General features: G+C 42.4%; 1 protein-coding gene across 2 annotated transcripts in view; it reads right to left on the bottom strand.

Moving 5' to 3' along the window:
• The window catches only part of KIF21B (kinesin family member 21B), a 637,471-nt gene that overhangs the window by 134,951 nt on the left and 484,913 nt on the right, over positions 1-17,607 (bottom strand). For both annotated transcript variants that reach the window (XM_077295392.1, XM_077295391.1), the window contains exon 25: positions 17,386-17,585. In XM_077295392.1, coding sequence (XP_077151507.1) covers positions 17,386-17,585 — 200 coding nt within the window. The remainder of the gene's footprint in view (positions 1-17,385; positions 17,586-17,607) is intronic.

Raw genomic sequence — 17,607 nt, 5'->3', positions numbered from 1 at the left:
TATAACTTCATATAACTCTAATAGTTATTTTTTTAAAAAAATTGTGAAGAAATATTGGAACATATTGCGAGAGGACAAAATAATTGGGGAACTGCTGGCGGAGCACCCCAGATTTGTTTATAAAAGAGCGAATAATCTGAAGAATATTATAGCCCCTACTATCCACAAACCATCCTCGCCCAGATTGCCATACAAAATAAATACCTCGCCTGGTTTCTATCCATGCGGCAAATGCTTACCATGCCGTAAACTACATACAAAAAAACAATTTAATATTACCAACTCAGACGGAGAAATTATAGCAATCAATGACTTTATGAGCTGCTCAACCCAGGGGGTAATATATGGCATTCAATGCCCGTGTAACAAGTGGTATGTAGGGCGGACTATAAGAGCAATGAATGTGCGCATTGGTGAACATTTGCGGAATATTAATAATAATTTTGAAGGCCACCCTCTGTCACAGCATTTTTTGAAATATCATGGGGGATCAACAAAAGGTACCATCATTACGGGCATTAAGGTGGTAAAGAGGAGCTGGCGAAAAGGAAATTTCATACATCAGATGTCAAGAGAGGAAAGTAGATATACAGTGGGGCAAAAAAGTATTTAGTCAGTCAGCAATAGTGCAAGTTCCACCACTTAAAAAGATGAGAGGCGTCTGTAATTTACATCATAGGTAGCCCTCAACTATGGGAGACAAACTGAGAAAAAAAAATCCAGAAAATCACATTGTCTGTTTTTTTAACATTTTATTTGCATATTATGGTGGAAAATAAGTATTTGGTCAGAAACAATCAATCAAGATTTCTGGCTCTCACAGACCTGTAACTTCTTCTTTAAGAGTCTCCTCTTTCCTCCACTCATTACCTGTAGTAATGGCACCTGTTTAAACTTGTTATCAGTATAAAAAGACACCTGTGCACACCCTCAAACAGTCTGACTCCAAACTCCACTATGGTGAAGACCAAAGAGCTGTCAAAGGACACCAGAAACAAAATTGTAGCCCTGCACCAGGCTGGGAAGACTGAATCAGCAATAGCCAACCAGCTTGGAGTGAAGAAATCAACAGTGGGAGCAATAATTAGAAAATGGAAGACATTCAAGACCACTGATAATCTCCCTCAATCTGGGGCTCCACGCAAAATCCCACCCCGTGGGGTCAGAATGATCACAAGAACGGTGAGCAAAAATCCCAGAACCACGCGGGGGGACCTAGTGAATGAACTGCAGAGAGCTGGGACCAATGTAACAAGGCCTACCATAAGTAACACACTACGCCACCATGGACTCAGATCCTGCAGTGCCAGACGTGTCCCACTGCTTAAGCCAGTACATGTCCGGGCCCGTCTGAAGTTTGCTAGAGAGCATTTGGATGATCCAGAGGAGTTTTGGGAGAATGTCCTATGGTCTGATGAAACCAAACTGGAACTGTTTGGTAGAAACACAACTTGTCGTGTTTGGAGGAAAAAGAATACTAAGTTGCATCCATCAAACACCATACCTACTGTAAAGCATGGTGGTGGAAACATCATGCTTTGGGGCTGTTTCTCTGCATAGGGGCCAGGACGACTGATCCGGGTACATGAAAGAATGAATGGGGCCATGTATCGTGAGATTTTGAGTGCAAACCTCCTTCCATCAGCAAGGGCATTGAAGATGAAACGTGGCTGGGTCTTTCAACATGACAATGATCCAAAGCACACCACCAGGGCAACGAAGGAGTGGCTTCGTAAGAAGCATTTCAAGGTCCTGGAGTGGCCTAGCCAGTCTCCAGATCTCAACCCTATAGAAAACCTTTGGAGGGAGTTGAAAGTCCGTGTTGCCAAGCGAAAAGCCAAAAACATCACTGCTCTAGAGGAGATCTGCATGGAGGAATGGGCCAACATACCAACAACAGTGTGTGGCAACCTTGTGAAGACTTACAGAAAACGTTTGACCTCTGTCATTGCCAACAAAGGATATATTACAAAGTATTGAGATGAAATTTTGTTTCTGACCAAATACTTATTTTCCACCATAATATGCAAATAAAATGATAAAAAAACAGACAATGTGATTTTCTGGATTTTTTTTTCTCAGTTTGTCTCCCATAGTTGAGGTCTACCTATGATGTAAATTACAGACGCCTCTCATCTTTTTAAGTGGTGGAACTTGCACTATTGCTGACTGACTAAATACTTTTTTGCCCCACTGTATATTTGAGATGAACACTCTAATTCCGAACGGTCTGAACAGTGAGATTGAACTTTTTGCGTTTAATTCAGGAACATAGCGCTTCCGGCTGCAGTACTATATAAACCTTACTGTCACGCACCATACCATCCCTGAGGAAGGAGTCTGTTGACTCCGAAACGCGTTGGATTAATTTTGGTTCATGGTGCGGTCCGTACTCACCCTCCAGCCGATCACGTGAGACCTCACGTGTTTGTGACGTCACGCGAGGTCCTGCAGCCTATCTGCACCTCGCCGGCAAACCGCTACTGGAAGCGCGCATTATCGTCTAGTGAGTGGATAATAGTCTACGATACAACAGGGGTGCCTGTCACCGGCCGGGACAGGTTCACACCTCGCTATTCATATCCTGGAAAGGTTGCGGATCCATTCAAGTAAAGTGTGGACATCCTGACACAGTTACTCCGAGACAGCAAGGACCTTTGGCAACGCTTCATGAATATCACAATCACTGTACTAAAGTAAGTTAAAAGCACGTGTAAGACAGACTATTAAAGGGAACCTATCACCCCGTTTTTTAAAGATTAGATAAAAATAGTGTGAAATAGGGGCAGAGCTGGGCTTTACATTAGTGCCTCTTTGGTGCCTTTACACCCCCGTTAGGCTGCCGAAATACCTTAGTGAAGTGTCCGTTTTGACCTGTCACTCAAGCTGGTCAGGTCGGATGGGCGTGGTCACAGCGCTGTTTGTCCCCCAGGATCCTGCTCATCATTACGTTGGTGGCGTAGTGGTGTGCGCATGTCCAGCAGATGAATCCACTGCCCAGGAGATGAATAGCGGCGCGGTCTTCGCTATTCAGCCGTTTACCGGTGGGCGCGGCCATCTTTCCTGTGGCCGCGCCTGCGCAGATGGAGCGCTCTGCTGCCAGGGGCTTCAGGAAAATGGCCGCGGGATTCCGCGCGTGCGCAGATGGAGATCGCGGCGGCCATTTTCCTGAAGCCCCTGGCAGCAGAGCGCTCCATCTGTGCAGGCGCGGCCACAGGAAAGATGGCCGCGCCCACCGGTAAACGGCTGAATAGCGAAGACCGCGCCGCTATTCATCTCCTGAGCAGTGGATTCATCTGCTGGACATGCGCACACCACTACGCCACCAACGTAATGATGAGCAGGATCCTGGGGGACAAACAGCGCTGTGACCACGCCCATCCGACCTGACCAGCTTGAGTGACAGGTCAAAACGGACACTTCACTAAGGTATTTCGGCAGCCTAACGGGGGTGTAAAGGCACCGAAAAGGCCCTAATGTAAAGCCCAGCTCTGCCCCTATTTCACACTATTTTTATCTAATCTTTAAAAAACAGGGTGATAGGTTCCCTTTAAGTACTTTCAGGTACTAATCTTGGTGCCATCCTGGATTATTTTTGTCATTTCGATTCTGAATTTCGGGGGAATACTTAACATACCTGCAGCGCAGATATTTCCACATATAGGATTTACTGTCATGATTCTCAATGGCGAGAGAACATAGCCCAGCATATATGAGAACTAGCTCTTGGAAGATGGAAACTATACTGACCATGAACTAAACCTGCCGCACAACTAGAAGTGGCCGGGTAGCATGCCTACGTTTTTTATCCCTAGATGCCCAGCGCCAGCCGGAGAACTACCTAATCCTAGCAGAGGAAAAGACACAGTCCTGGCTCACCTCTAGAGAAATTTTCCCAAAAGGCAGACAGAGGCCCCCACATATATTGGCGGTGATTATAGATGAAATGACAAACGTAGTATGAAAATAGGTTTAGCAAAATCGAGGTCCGCTTACTAGATAGCATGAAGACAGAAAGGGCACTTTCATGGTCAGCAGAAAACCCTATCAAAACACCATCCAGAAATTACTTTAAGACTCTAGCATTAACTCATAACACCAGAGTGGCAATTTCCGCTCACAAGAGCTTTCCAGACACAGTAACGAAACAGCAGCTGTGAACAGGAACAAAATGCAAAAACACACAAGGACAAAAGTCCAACTTAGCTAGGAGTTGTCTAGTAGCAGGAACATGCACAGAAGGCTTCTGATTACATTGTTGACCGGCATGAAACTGACAGAGGAGCAAGGTTATATAGCGACTCCCACATCCTGATAGGAGCAGGTGAACAGAGGGGATGATGCACACAAGTACAATTCCACAAGTGGCCACCGGGGGAGCCCAGAATCCAATTTCACAACAATTTACGTTTTGGCTTTTTTGCCAATTTTCTGAACTATTTGGTAGTTAGTTCTTAATATTTGCTGCAGCAGGCTAAGTGAGTGAAGTACACGAGGTGTGCAGCGCCCTTAATTTTTGCTTAATTCTACATATCAATAAATAATAAGTATTATCACTAGTGTTGAGCATTCCGATACTGCAAATATCGGGTATCGGCCGATATTCGCTGTATCGGAATTCCGATACCGAGTTCCGATATTTTTGCGATATCGGGAATCGGGATCGGGATCCATATTAATATAAAAAATAAAGAATAAAAATAAAAAATATGGATATACTCACCCCTCTGACGGACCCTGGACCTCACCGTTGCAACCGGCAGCCTCCGTTCCTAAAAATGCAGTGAGTGTAAGGACCTGCGATGACGTCGCGGCTTGTGATTGGTCACGTGACCGCTCATGTGACCGCGACGTCATCGAAGGTCCTTCACTCTACATTCTTAGGAACGGAGGCAGACGCTTGCAGCGGTGACAGCCAGGGCTCGTCCGAGGGTGAGTATATCCAGATTTTTTATTTTTATTCTTTATTTTTTACATGAATATGGATCCCAGGGCCTGAAGGAGAGTTTCCTCTCCTTCAGACCCTGGGAACCATCCAGGATCACTTCCGATATTTGTGTCCCATTGACTTGTATTGGTATCAGGTATCGGTATAAGCGATATCCAATATTTTTTGGATATCGGCCGATCCAATACGATACCGATACTTTCAAATATCGGAAGGTATCTCTCAACACTAATTATCACCCATACAGGTAGGAGATACGGAAGGAACCTGAAGGTAAGCTGGTTTAGGTGGGAAGAGCAAAATACATCCAGGGCAAGCACACTATCAACAATTATACTATTCCAAGTATTGCCCACATAGCCAGGAAAGTTTCAATATAGTATAGGGGTGCCAAAGGCAGTACCCCACATAGCACTCCTAGTCAATTAGTTATCTATGCATGCTTACCCATGAAGTGAACGGACGGCTCTCCCACTTGCCCCAGAAGCCCCCTAAAGGGTAAGCATGCATAGATAACTAATTGACTAGGAGTGCTATGTGGGGTACTGCCTTTGGCACCCCTATACTATATTGAAACTTCCCTGCGTTTAATATTTACACCAAGTGTGGACTTGAGTTTCTCTCTGCACCTGTTTGAATCACCGTGTGATAATATAGACTTTACCACTTATAAAACTGTGTCCTGTAGTTGTCTTGTTCCATGCAAAGAGTCTCCTGAGTTATCCCCTATAATTATTACAGGATACTCTAGCCAGAAAAGAGGAGACTGCTGGAACAATGACTGCAGAGAGCAGATTAGAGCAGGTGTTTTCCATAATTAGATCACTGCAGAAAGATGTGGAAGGTCTGCAAAAGAAGTTTGGAAGCTTTGAACACAATCAACAACTGTTTGGACAGACTTTGCAGGACTTAAGCACCCGCATGGCAGCCCAGGAAAACAAACTTGCTGGCATAGAGTCCCAGTATGGACGGGCTTTTCAGGACATAAGCACGCAAATAGCTGCACAAGCGACTTTACCCTCTGGGCAACCGCCACCAGCTAGCCCACCTAAGTTGCCCCCCATTCAGATTTAATGGTGATCGCGACAAATTTCGTGGCTTTGTGAATCAATTTATGCTATATTTTGATGTGCATGCTGACTGTTTTCCTAATGATAGATCCAAAGTATTGTGTGTAATAATGCTGCTGACCGCACGAGCGCTCGCCTGGGCGAATCCGATGATTGAGTCTCGTGACCCACGGTTAAATAACTTGGATGATTTCTTGGCCGCTATGGCATTAATGTTTGATGACCCTAATCACCGTGCTACCGCGGAATCTGCTTTATTGTCTTTACGCCAGGCTAAATGTTCTGTTATTGAGTATGCTACTGAATTCAGGAGATTAGCGATAGATACCAATTGGGACAATATAGTAAAAAAGGAACAGCACACTGGTATAACTTATCTCTGGGTGCAGAGCCTCCAGGCAACCCGTCCACTGGTCGTCCACATTCAATATAGATAAAAAAAGAAGGCAGCACTCCATTCTCCAAAAAGGTGCAGGATTTATTCAAATCCACATGTCAGTGCGACGTTTCAGCTCTATTGAGCTTTTCTCAAGCGCTTGAGAAAAGCTCAATAGAGCTGAAACGTCGCACTGACATGTGGATTTGAATAAATCCTGCACCTTTTTGGAAAATGGAGTGCTGCCTTCTTTTTTGATCTATACCAATTGGGACAGTTATGCACAATTGCCTATTTTTAAAAGGGGTCTGTCTAGTAATGTAAAAGATGAACTAGCTCGCTCTGAATCACAAGAGCTAGAGACATTTATACAGCATTGTGTGCGCATAGACATTCGCCTTACTGAGCGTAGGCAGGAGAACTTTGCTGTATATAACCGTATTTCTAACTTTTCCCTTCCTTCCAAAGAGCCTGCAGGTAAAACATCTCGGGAGGAGGCGGTGCCCATGCAAATTGATTCCGTTCAGAGGCGCGAGATCAATGAGCGCCGGGAGCATCGCCTTCGTGAAAGTCTATGTTTCTACTGCGGCCAGTCTGACCACTTCTTGATCAATTGTCCTAAGTGTCCTAGACGGCCTAACAAGGTGCTAGCAGCAGTAGGGGAGTATGACAACTGTGATGATGAATCTGACATCTCTGAATGTAGCTTGCCTTTAAAACCTGTATTCCATTCACTTTCTATGACTTCACCCCCCCAAAGAGCTTAAGGAAAAGAACTCTCACTGTTCTCTCCCTATTAAGATCCTGTGTCCAGGACAGTGGATTTCCAGTGCAGCTATGATTGACTCTGGTGCAGGTGGCAATTTCATGGATATCGCATTTGCCAAGGAACATGGTATTGAAATTCAGCAAAGAGCCTCTCCAATTACCATGGAAACAGTGGATGGGTCACCTTTAATCTCTGGGCCTGTGGATCAGGAGACCGTACCCCTTGAAATTTTGTTGGAGCCTAATCATCAGAAGCAACTTTCTTTCTTGCTAATTTCTTCTCCTCATTTTCCTGTGACTTTAGGCATTCCTTGGTTGTGTTCTCAGAACCCAATTATCAACTGGGAGACCAAGGAGATTATCTTTCCAACAAGGAGAAACTTAGCGTTAACAGAAGCTGTCCCTGAGTCTACGGCTACGGAACCACATGAACAGGTATTTTCTTTACCTCCAGCATATAAAGAGTCCTCTGACATCTGTGACAAGAAGAATGCAGATCAGCTTCCTCCACACAGACATTATGACTGTCCCATTGAGCTGCTTCCTGGGGCAGCTATTCCTTTTGGTAACGTATACCCTTTGGCGGCACCTGAGCTTCAAGCCTTAAAGGAGTATATTGATGAAAATCTGGCCAAAGGCTTTATACGTCCTTCTTCCTCACCAGCAGGGGCACCTATATTTTTTGTAAAAAAGAAGGATGGGACCCTGAGACCCTGTGTTGACTATCGGGAACTCAATAAGGTAACCGTACGAAACCGTTACCCTTTGCCTCTGATTCCCGAATTACTGGAAAGAGTCCGCCATGCTAAGGTGTTCTCTAAACTGGATCTTCGTGGGGCTTATAATTTGGTGCGTATTCGTCCAGGGGATCAGTGGAAGACAGCATTCAGATGCCGGTATGGACACTTTGAATATCTTGTGATGCCCTTCGGGCTTTGTAACGCCCCTGCTACGTTTCAACACCTTGCTAATGACATTTTCAGAGATTTTTTGGACCAATTTGTGGTGATCTATTTGGACGATACACTAATCTTTTCTGACTCTTTACAGGGACATGAAGAACATGTCAAAACTGTTTTAAGACGTCTGAAAGAGAACCATCTGTATATTAAGCTGGAGAAATGCGAGTTCCATCGTTCTGAGATACAGTTCTTAGGTTATATTATCTCTCCCCAGGGGCTGAACATGGAATCTGGTAAGATTCAGGCTATCCTTGACTGGCCGGTACACAAGAACGTTAAGGAGGTCCAACGTTTTATTGGTTTTGCAAATTTCTACAGATGCTTCATTTGAAATTTTTCTGATATTGTCCGTCCCATTACTTCCTTGAAAAAGAAGGAAAAGTCCTTTAAGTGGTCATCACAGGCTCAAGAAGCTTTTGATCGGCATAAGATCTGTTTCACATCAGCACCGCTGTTGATACTCCTAGATCCAACACTTTCTTTCATTGTGGAGGTGGATGCTTCTGATAATGCTTTGGGGGCTATTCTCTCCCAAAGAACTGGAGAGAAGCTTCTGCTACATCCTTGTGCTATCTTTTCCCATAGACTAACCACAGCAGAGAAGAATTACGACGTGGGAGACAAGGAATTGCTGGCTATTATTGCGGCTTTCAAAGAATGGAGGCAAGGAGCTGCACAACAGATCATAGTGGTAACTGAAAATCGCAATTTACAGTTCCTTAGATCCGCTAGATGTCTTTTCTCCTCGTCAGGCTCGTTGGAACTTATTTTTAAATCAATTTAACTTTGTTATCTCATACCGTCCAGGTTCTCGTAATGGGAAGGCTAATGCTTTATCCCAAATACATGCTGAGGATTCCGTACCTGAAGCCCCATCCAAGACCATTCTATCTGATGCCAATTTCATCGGAGTTATCCACGATCAGGACTTGTGGAAGGAGTGCAGGGAGGCCTATGATGGTGATGTATTTCTGGCCAACCCACCTGTGGATATTAATCTTGTCTTTAACGGTGTCATGTGGTTCAGAGATGGACGTATCTACGTCCCTGAGGTCGTCCGTCTGCAGATCCTCAAGTTGGTACATGACTCCAAGTTGGCTGGTCACAGGGGGTACAGAAGACACAAGAGCCGATTCTTCTAGTGGCCAACTTGCCTGAAGGATACCAAGGACTATGTTCTCTCTTGCGAGGTATGTGCTCATTACAAGACTCCTCATGTGGCACCTACGGGTCTTCTTCAACCATTACCTGTTCCGTCCCGCCCTTAGGGGTCTATATCAATGGACTTTATTGTGGCGCTGCCTACATCGGGGGGCAAGAATACAATCTTGGTGGTAGTTGATCGCCTGACTAAAGCTGCTCATTTTGTTCCATGCACCGGCCTCCCCTCAGCTAAAGATACAGTGAACTTGGTTATACAGAATGTCTTTCGGTTGCATGGGGTTCCGGATGAGATCATCTCTGACCGTGGAGTACAGTTCACTTCAAGATTCTGGAAGGGGTTTTGCTCTGCACTCAATATTAATGTCTGTCTCTCTTCCACTTACCATCCCCTGACAAATGGTCAGACTGAGCGTACCAACCAGGCACTGGAACAATATCTAAGATGCTATGTCAGCCATCTCCAGGATGATTGGATGGAGTTGCTGCCGTTAGCCGAATTTTCATATAACAATTCTCAGAGCGCCTCCACTAAATTTACACCTTTCTTTGCCAATCTGGGTTATCATCCGTGTATCTTACCTAGGTCTCCAATTAATTCTCCGGTTCCGGCAGTGGAGGAAAGGCTGACTTCGATGAGGCAAAATCTGGAGGTTCTGAAGGAATCCCTGACCACAGCTCAAGAACGTTATAAGAGATCGGCTGATAGATTCCGTAAACCTGCACCTATGTTCAAGGTAGGAGATTCCGTGTGGTTAGCAACTAAGAATCTGAAGTAAAACGTTCCTTCACAAAAACTTGGACAGAAATTCATTGGCCCTTTCAAGATCAAAGGTATTGTGAGCTCTGTCGCCTGCCGGCTGAAGCTGCCTAGGACTATGAAGGTACATCCAGCTTTTCATGTATCTTTACTAAAGCCTGTATCTCCTAATACCTTCCAGGGACATGTTGTGCCACCTCCGCAGCCGGTGGTGATTGATGGGCAAGAACAATTTGTGGTGGAGGAAATTTTTGATTCCAGGATTTGCAGGAATCGGCTCCAATATCTGATAAGATTGCAGGGATATCCCCCTGAGGAAGACTCTTGAGAACTTGAGTTTCTCTCTGCACCTGTTTGAATTACCGTGTGTTAATATAGACTTTACCACTTATAAAACTGTGTCATGTAGTTGTCTTGTTCCATGCACAGTCTCCTGAGTTATCCCCTATAATTATTACACAGAGGCAGAAAAAACTTGTGAGAGACTTTCACAAGGAGGTTATCCTAAATGGAGTTTGGAGAGTGCATGCAATAAGGTTTTTGATATTGATTGCAAAAGTCTATTAAACTAAAAAAGATAAATCTATATACAGTAATGTGCATAAAAATAAAAATGCAATATTCAGTACTCCTTAAAGCTCACAATATGGAGACATTGTTAAAATCATTAAAAAATACTTGCCTATGTTAAAGCAAGATGACAAACTCAAACGAATATTGTCAAATAATGATATTAAATTTGTATCAAAGAAAGCCCCAACATTGGGTTTTATTTTGTCCCCAAGTCTCTTCATGAGTAATCAACAACAAAAAATGAATCGTGCAACTTGGCTGAATGCCATGGATTTTTTCAAGTGTGGAGCTGGCCGCTGTAAAACCTGCGATTTTGTCCAAAAAAACAGCAAATTTTATTCCTTACACAATCATTCACAATTACATATACATGAATATATTAATTGTAATACCGAAAATGTTGTGTATCTTATAGAATGTACAAAATGCAGAGTCCAATAATATATGTCTTCCGCATCTTCTGCAGTGACGACTGTTCAGGCAGAGGGTGGCGCGCACACTAACTACGTCATCACGCCCTCTGACCTGAACAGTCACAGCCAGAGGACGCGGAAGACGGAGCGGCGCTCGGCGGTGCAACGGGGACAGGTGAATATCGAGCAATGCTCACCGTCCCCCGTTATACTCACCTGCTCCCGGTGCGGTCCCTGCTTCTCAGTGACAGATGATGTCCGGCAGCTTGTTCCGGTGCTCAGCTGTCACATCGTACCGCTCATTAAAGTAATGAATATGTGTCCATATTCATTACTTTAATGAGCAGTACCACGTGACCGCTGAACACAGGAAGAGCTGCCCGGAGACCATCAGAGATGCAGAGACGCACCAGGAGCAGGTAAGTATGTGACAGTCACCGCTCCCCCTCCCCGCAGACCCCCTGGGACAATGACTCGAGTATAACCCAAGAGGGGCACTTTCAGCCCCCCAAAAATGGCCTGAAAATCTCGGCTTATACTCGAGTATATACGGTTATTTTAGATTTTGAGGCATTGAAAAAGTATACAAGCCACCTAGAGGAGGTAATATACAGCAGAAGCTGTTGAACCATAAATCTTATTAATAATAATAATTTTATTTCTAAAATGCAAGACAAGATTTGATTAAACATATTAATAAATTTAAATTTTATTGATAATGAAATATATAAAATTGACTGCTTATATATCTATTATAATGTTGTATTTTGATAATATGGTCTAAATAATGTTCTGGTCTGTCATTTGCATATGTATTTGCATTTTTAATTGTTTATCCAATCATCACTGTGAACATGGTACATATGTGTAGCTGTATTATTGTAAGGTAGATCATGAGTAAGACTTAGTGTTGAAATGCGTCGATCTCTTTCACTCGTGTGCCGATGCTTGGTATGCATATTTTTCTTTGCATTTTTTAAAAAGGTTGTTTAATAAAGTTATGTCATTTTTAGCCACCTCTGTTTCCAGCTGGATCACTTCCCTCTTTATTATTCTGCTGTTCACTGCTCACCACGATCCGTGCAGGGTGTTGGTCAGCTTGGGGAATTCATTCAACACAGGTAAGCTGATTTTCACTTTTTCCTAAATATCCAATAGTTGGATCATGTTTTATAATATACCACTTTCTCCCCGAAATTTTCCTGACCAAATATGCACCTTTATTATGTGTAGTTATAAACAGTCCCCTGACGAAGCCCTATTTGGAGGGCGATACGCGTGGGGCCGCGTCGCTTGGTTCCTGTCTGCCTGCACACGGGGATTTTTTCCCCTGTTACTCCCTCTGGGTAATGTTATACTCCTTACTTTTCATGCGCGACCTCATTTGCTAACACTGTACACTTTTGGCGGTGCCTTGTCTGCTTTTGTGGTGTATTCCCCACTGTTTATGCCTGGGCGGCTTATTATCAGGTATTGCGGACAGGGCAGTGCTCGCCTCCCTTGGATACATTTCCATCCACCTAGTGGTTATGGGTGGTTTATAGGTGTTTAGGTCACAGCATGTTTTTTCTGTAGTCCCATGAGCCAGGGGGTAGGTCTATATTTATGTTTTTGTGCAGGCTTGTTATTGTTTATTTAAGTATTATATGTCAAAATCTGTACATGGACCAAGTTTCTCATGTGTATTGTTTTTCATTATGTTTTAAATTGTTGTGTGGTGTGCCACTAAATTCCTTGTTTCTATATATGACTTATGGTTGCTTCATATGTCCGTGGTGTGCATGCGTATAGTGGCTTATTTTTTCTTTTTCTTTTGTTACATTATATTGGCCACTTTTTGCACCCCGGTTGGTACTTATTTCTATACATTATGGTAGTGCGCTCGGTGCTTCTTGTTCTTCTCGTTCTGTGTACTTACAATTGCTCATTTTGTCTTTCTACCCAGCTGATTCTTATATTTTCCAATATTTCTATAACATCACATGATTAAAAACTGAATAGCTGAATCCTTCTAAGCGCTATGTAGAAACAGGAGGTATTATTATTATTATTATTATTAATATTCTCTGCATGACTCATTAGTCACTGGAAAAGTCCCTGGAGGGTAGGGGGGGGGGTTGCTGGGTCAGCAGTTGAAGAGGGGAATGATTTATGCAGGGAAAGAAGACTTTCTGTTCTGTTGAGCAGAGAAAAGAGAAGAATTTACTCAGCAGAAAGACAAAATTAGCAATTGTAAGTACACAGTGCTATATAATATGATTGCAATATATTAAGAGGATACAAACTTTGATAGGAGAAGGCGTGCTTATTTAAATGAGAATCCGTCAGTGAGTTTATGCTAATGGTCTGATGTTACAACGCTCATTTGTCTTTTTCTATGCTCCTCTCAGCTGGTTTATTCAGTTGGACACACAACATTAAAGTTGACTGTGCAGGTAAACAAAAGGACTGCAAAAGCCAAATGACGCAAAACATTTAACCCCTTCATGACCTTGGGATTTTCTGTTTTTCCGTGCTCGTTTTTCGCTCCCCTCCTTCCCAGAGCCATAACTTTTTTATTTTTCCGTCAATAGGGCCATGTGAGGGCTTATTTTTTGCAGGACGAGTTGTACTTTTGAACGACTTCATTGGCTTTACCATATACTAGAAAATGGGAAAAAAAATTCCAAATGCGGTGAAATTGCAAAAAAGGGCAATCCCATTCGTGTTTTTTGTTTGGCTTTTTTGATAGGTTCAATAAATGCTAAAACTGAACTGCCAGTATGATTCTCCAGGTAATTATGAGTTCATAGACACCAAACATGTCTAGGTTATTTTTTATCTAAGTGGTGAAAAAAATTCCAAACTTTGCTTAAAAAAAAAAAAAAAATTGTGCCATTTTCCGATACCCGTAGCATCTCCATTTTTTGTGATCTGGGGTCAGGTGAGGGCTTATTTTTTGCGTGCCGAGCTGACTTTTTCAGTTATACCATTTTGGTGCAGATACATTCTTTTGATCGCCCGTTATTGCATTTTAATGCAATGTCGCGGCGACCAAAAAAACGTAATTTTGGCGTTTCAAATTTTTTTCTCACTACGCCGTTTAGCGATCATGTTAATCCTTTTTTTATTGATAGAATGGGCGATTCTGAACGCGGCGATACCAAATATGCGTTTGTTTGATTTTATTTTTATTGTTTTATTTTGAATGGGGAGAAAGGGGGATGATTTAAACTTTTATATTTTTTTTATTTATTTCATTTTTTTTAAACATTTTTGTTTACTTTTGCCATGGTTCAATAGCCTCCATGGGAGGCTAGAAGCTATCATAGCCTGATCGGCTCTGCTACATAGCAGCGATCATCAGATCGCTCCTATGTAGCTTAATTACAGGCTTGCTATGAGCGCCGACCACAGGGTGGCGCTCACAGCAAGCCGGCATCAGCAACCATAGAAGTCTCAGGGAGACCTCTGGTTGCTATGCCGACACATCTCTGACCCCCGATCATGTGACGGGGGTCAGCGATGCGCTCATTTCCAGCCGCGCGGCCGCAAGCAGTAGTTAAATGCCGCTGTCAGCGTTTGACAGCGGCATTTAACTAGTTAATAGCGGAGAGTGGATCGCGATTCCACTCGACACTAATGCGCGCTCATGTCAGCTGTTCAAAACAGCTGACGTGTCGCGGCTTTGATGTGGGCTTACCGCCGGGGCCCACATCAAAGCAGGGGATCTGACCTCGGACGTACTATCCCTTCCAAGGTCAGAAAGGGGTTAATGAAACCTAACTGCAAAAACTATTTAAAATATATGCATTTACCAGTGCTTGTACAGTGGACAACAATTTTAACTTTAGAGATCTTTTTATCCTTGCATACTTTATTTACAAATTTGTTGTGTGGTAACTGTCATTTAGACTGTAACTTTTTTGTGTAATGTGAGCCTCAGGAGTATTTACAGGGAATTTTAAAAGTATTCACCCTACTTGGAATTTTTCGTGTTCTACTACCTCACAACCTGGAATTTCACAGTTGTTTTTTTTCAGAGTTTGCATCACTCCATGCAAAAAACATAGTTACAACTGTGAACATTTTGTTTTCTTTATTGTGAAGCAAATCACAAATAGGAAAAAATAACTGAAAACTTCAGTGTGCATAACTATTCACCCCCCTAAAGTCAGTCATTTGTAGAGCCTCCTTTTGTGGTAATTACAGCTGCAAGTCGGTTTGGATATGTCTCTTTCAGCTTTCCACATCTTGCCACGGTGATTTTTGCCCATTCCTCAAGGCAAAACTGCTCCTGTTCCTTCAAGTTGAATGGTTTCCTTTGGTGAACAGCAACCTTCAAATCCGACCACAAATTCTCAATTGCATTAAGGTGCAGGCTTACTGTGTTGGTTTGGCACCAGACAGAGCAACTTGCGAGCAAGGAGATGCAGTTCTTTTTTAGCTTACGAGTGGAGTCGGTTTCTATGGTTTTGGTAAGTGTCATCTTGGGTCTTTTCTGAGAAGTAAATGAGAGATTTTTTTTGTGTTTAAATTTCTAGTGTTGTAGGTCATATGTGAACCCAAGGATGCCGAATCCAGTGAAGTGGATGATGTAATGGAGGCACTACTATCTCTGATACTCCGAGAAGAAATTTTCCATTTATGTATTTGATTGCTCTTCATATCCCTTAAATCCCGTGTGTATTTTTAGTTTTAACCTTTTTTATTTGTTTTTCCCAGATGACAAGTAGGTATATTCACAAAATTTGTTGATTTCAGATTGTGGAAAGTGGATTTGTTCAGCATCTTTTGTGAATTATCAATTACTTTTTAAAGTTCGGACAAAGTTTGAGTATTAAAATCGATAATTAATGTCAATAATGAATGGGAGCAGGTGTTAAATCTTTTCCCATGCTGAAGTAAAAGTGGTATTGTCTCTACCATACAAAGGTAATAGTTGAAAGCATACGCCTTTAGGAATCAAATTCTTGCCAACATAATTTACTAAAAAAGTTTTGTTCCTCCATATTTTAGTTCTGTGGTGGAGGCAATTTTTACTTTTTAGCTTACCGTATAGACTCCCCTCTAAAAATATGCTCTGCATGTAAAAGTCAATTGGCCTCTAAAGTGCAAAAATCCAGCATATAATAGGGAATAGCATCAAATCAGGATACCCCAGTACTCCAGCATATGTTTCACCAGGTAGCTTTCTCAAGGAGTATCACAGCACCTTCCTGCACACATTTGCGGAGTTTCCCAAATGTGTTTTGACAAACTCAAAACAAGCCTTACAATTTCCATGTGTACGTAAAGGCTTTTTTTCTGCACACTCTTCCATAAAAGCCACCTCTATGGTGTGGATGTCTTATTGTGTTCATATGGACAGATACTCCAGTCTCTGTTTGGGAACTCTGCAGCTCCTTCAGGGTTACCTTTGGTCTCTGTGATGTCTCTCTAATTAATGTCCTCCTTGCCCGGTTGAAGAGTTTTGGTCGGTGGCACTCTCTTGGTAGGTTTTTTGTGGTACCATGTTCTTTCCATTTGATGATAATAGATTTGATGGTGCTCCGGGGATCAATCAACAGAGACTGGGATTTTTTTTTTTTTATAACCCAACCCTGACTTGTACTTCTCAACAACTTCATCCCTCATTTCTTTGGATGTCTCCTTGGTCTTCATGGTGTTGTTTGGTTAGTGGTGCCTCTTGCTTAATGGTGTTGCAGCCTCTGTGGCCTTCCAGAAAAGGTGTGTATATACTGACAGACCATGTGAAAATTATATTGCACACAGGTTGACTTCAATTAACTAAGCATGTGACTTATGAAGGTAATTGCTTGCAAAATAAATTTTTAGGGGCTTCATAGCAAGAAGGGTGAATATATTTGCACATGCCAATTTTTAGAAATTTAATCCCATAAATTTAATTTATTACTATATTTTTCTCACTTCACTTTACCAATTTAGACTATTTTGTACTGATGCATCACACACAAATCAGATTAGAAAAATATTTACACACAGGTTTTAATGTAACAAAATAGATAAAAAGCCAATGGGGTATATAGTTTTGCAAGCCACTGTACTTGAACTGCTTCCACACTTAAGGGATTGTGGACTTTCTTTTAGTTTTCTGTTAATGCTTATTGTAATTGTAATTTGTTGCTTGCAATACTCTCCTGCTTAGCATCGATATTGTTATATATGGGATTGGAAAATAATAACATGTATAAATTCCTACTTTTTATGTCAGGCCCTATTCTTCAATATTTGTAGCTACCATTCTTACATTTTTCCTAACCTACAGAAGTTCTGTTGTGTGTATCTGCCAATTGACATTTGTAGGGGCGATTATCATAAATCTGATACACAGCTTTGATAAATAACACTTACAAGGTATTTCCACGTGCTGGTAGGGTAAAACTGTGTGAGCCTCTGCCCCGCAGAGAAGTAGTAGAAAATCCTCCAATGTCCTCTAGAATATCAGTCAATGATGCCAAAGACTTGGTAATGTTTTTGGAAGAGGCTTCTAACAATGGGCTTATTGACTCTGCAGACACAGCCTTCAATTGCCATGAAAGGCGAGGTTCTCCCTTAAAACAAGATAAAAATAGG

This window comes from Ranitomeya variabilis, chromosome 3, assembly GCF_051348905.1.
Source record: "Ranitomeya variabilis isolate aRanVar5 chromosome 3, aRanVar5.hap1, whole genome shotgun sequence".
NCBI lineage: Eukaryota > Metazoa > Chordata > Amphibia > Anura > Dendrobatidae > Ranitomeya > Ranitomeya variabilis.
This window is presented reverse-complemented; position numbering and strand designations above follow the sequence as displayed.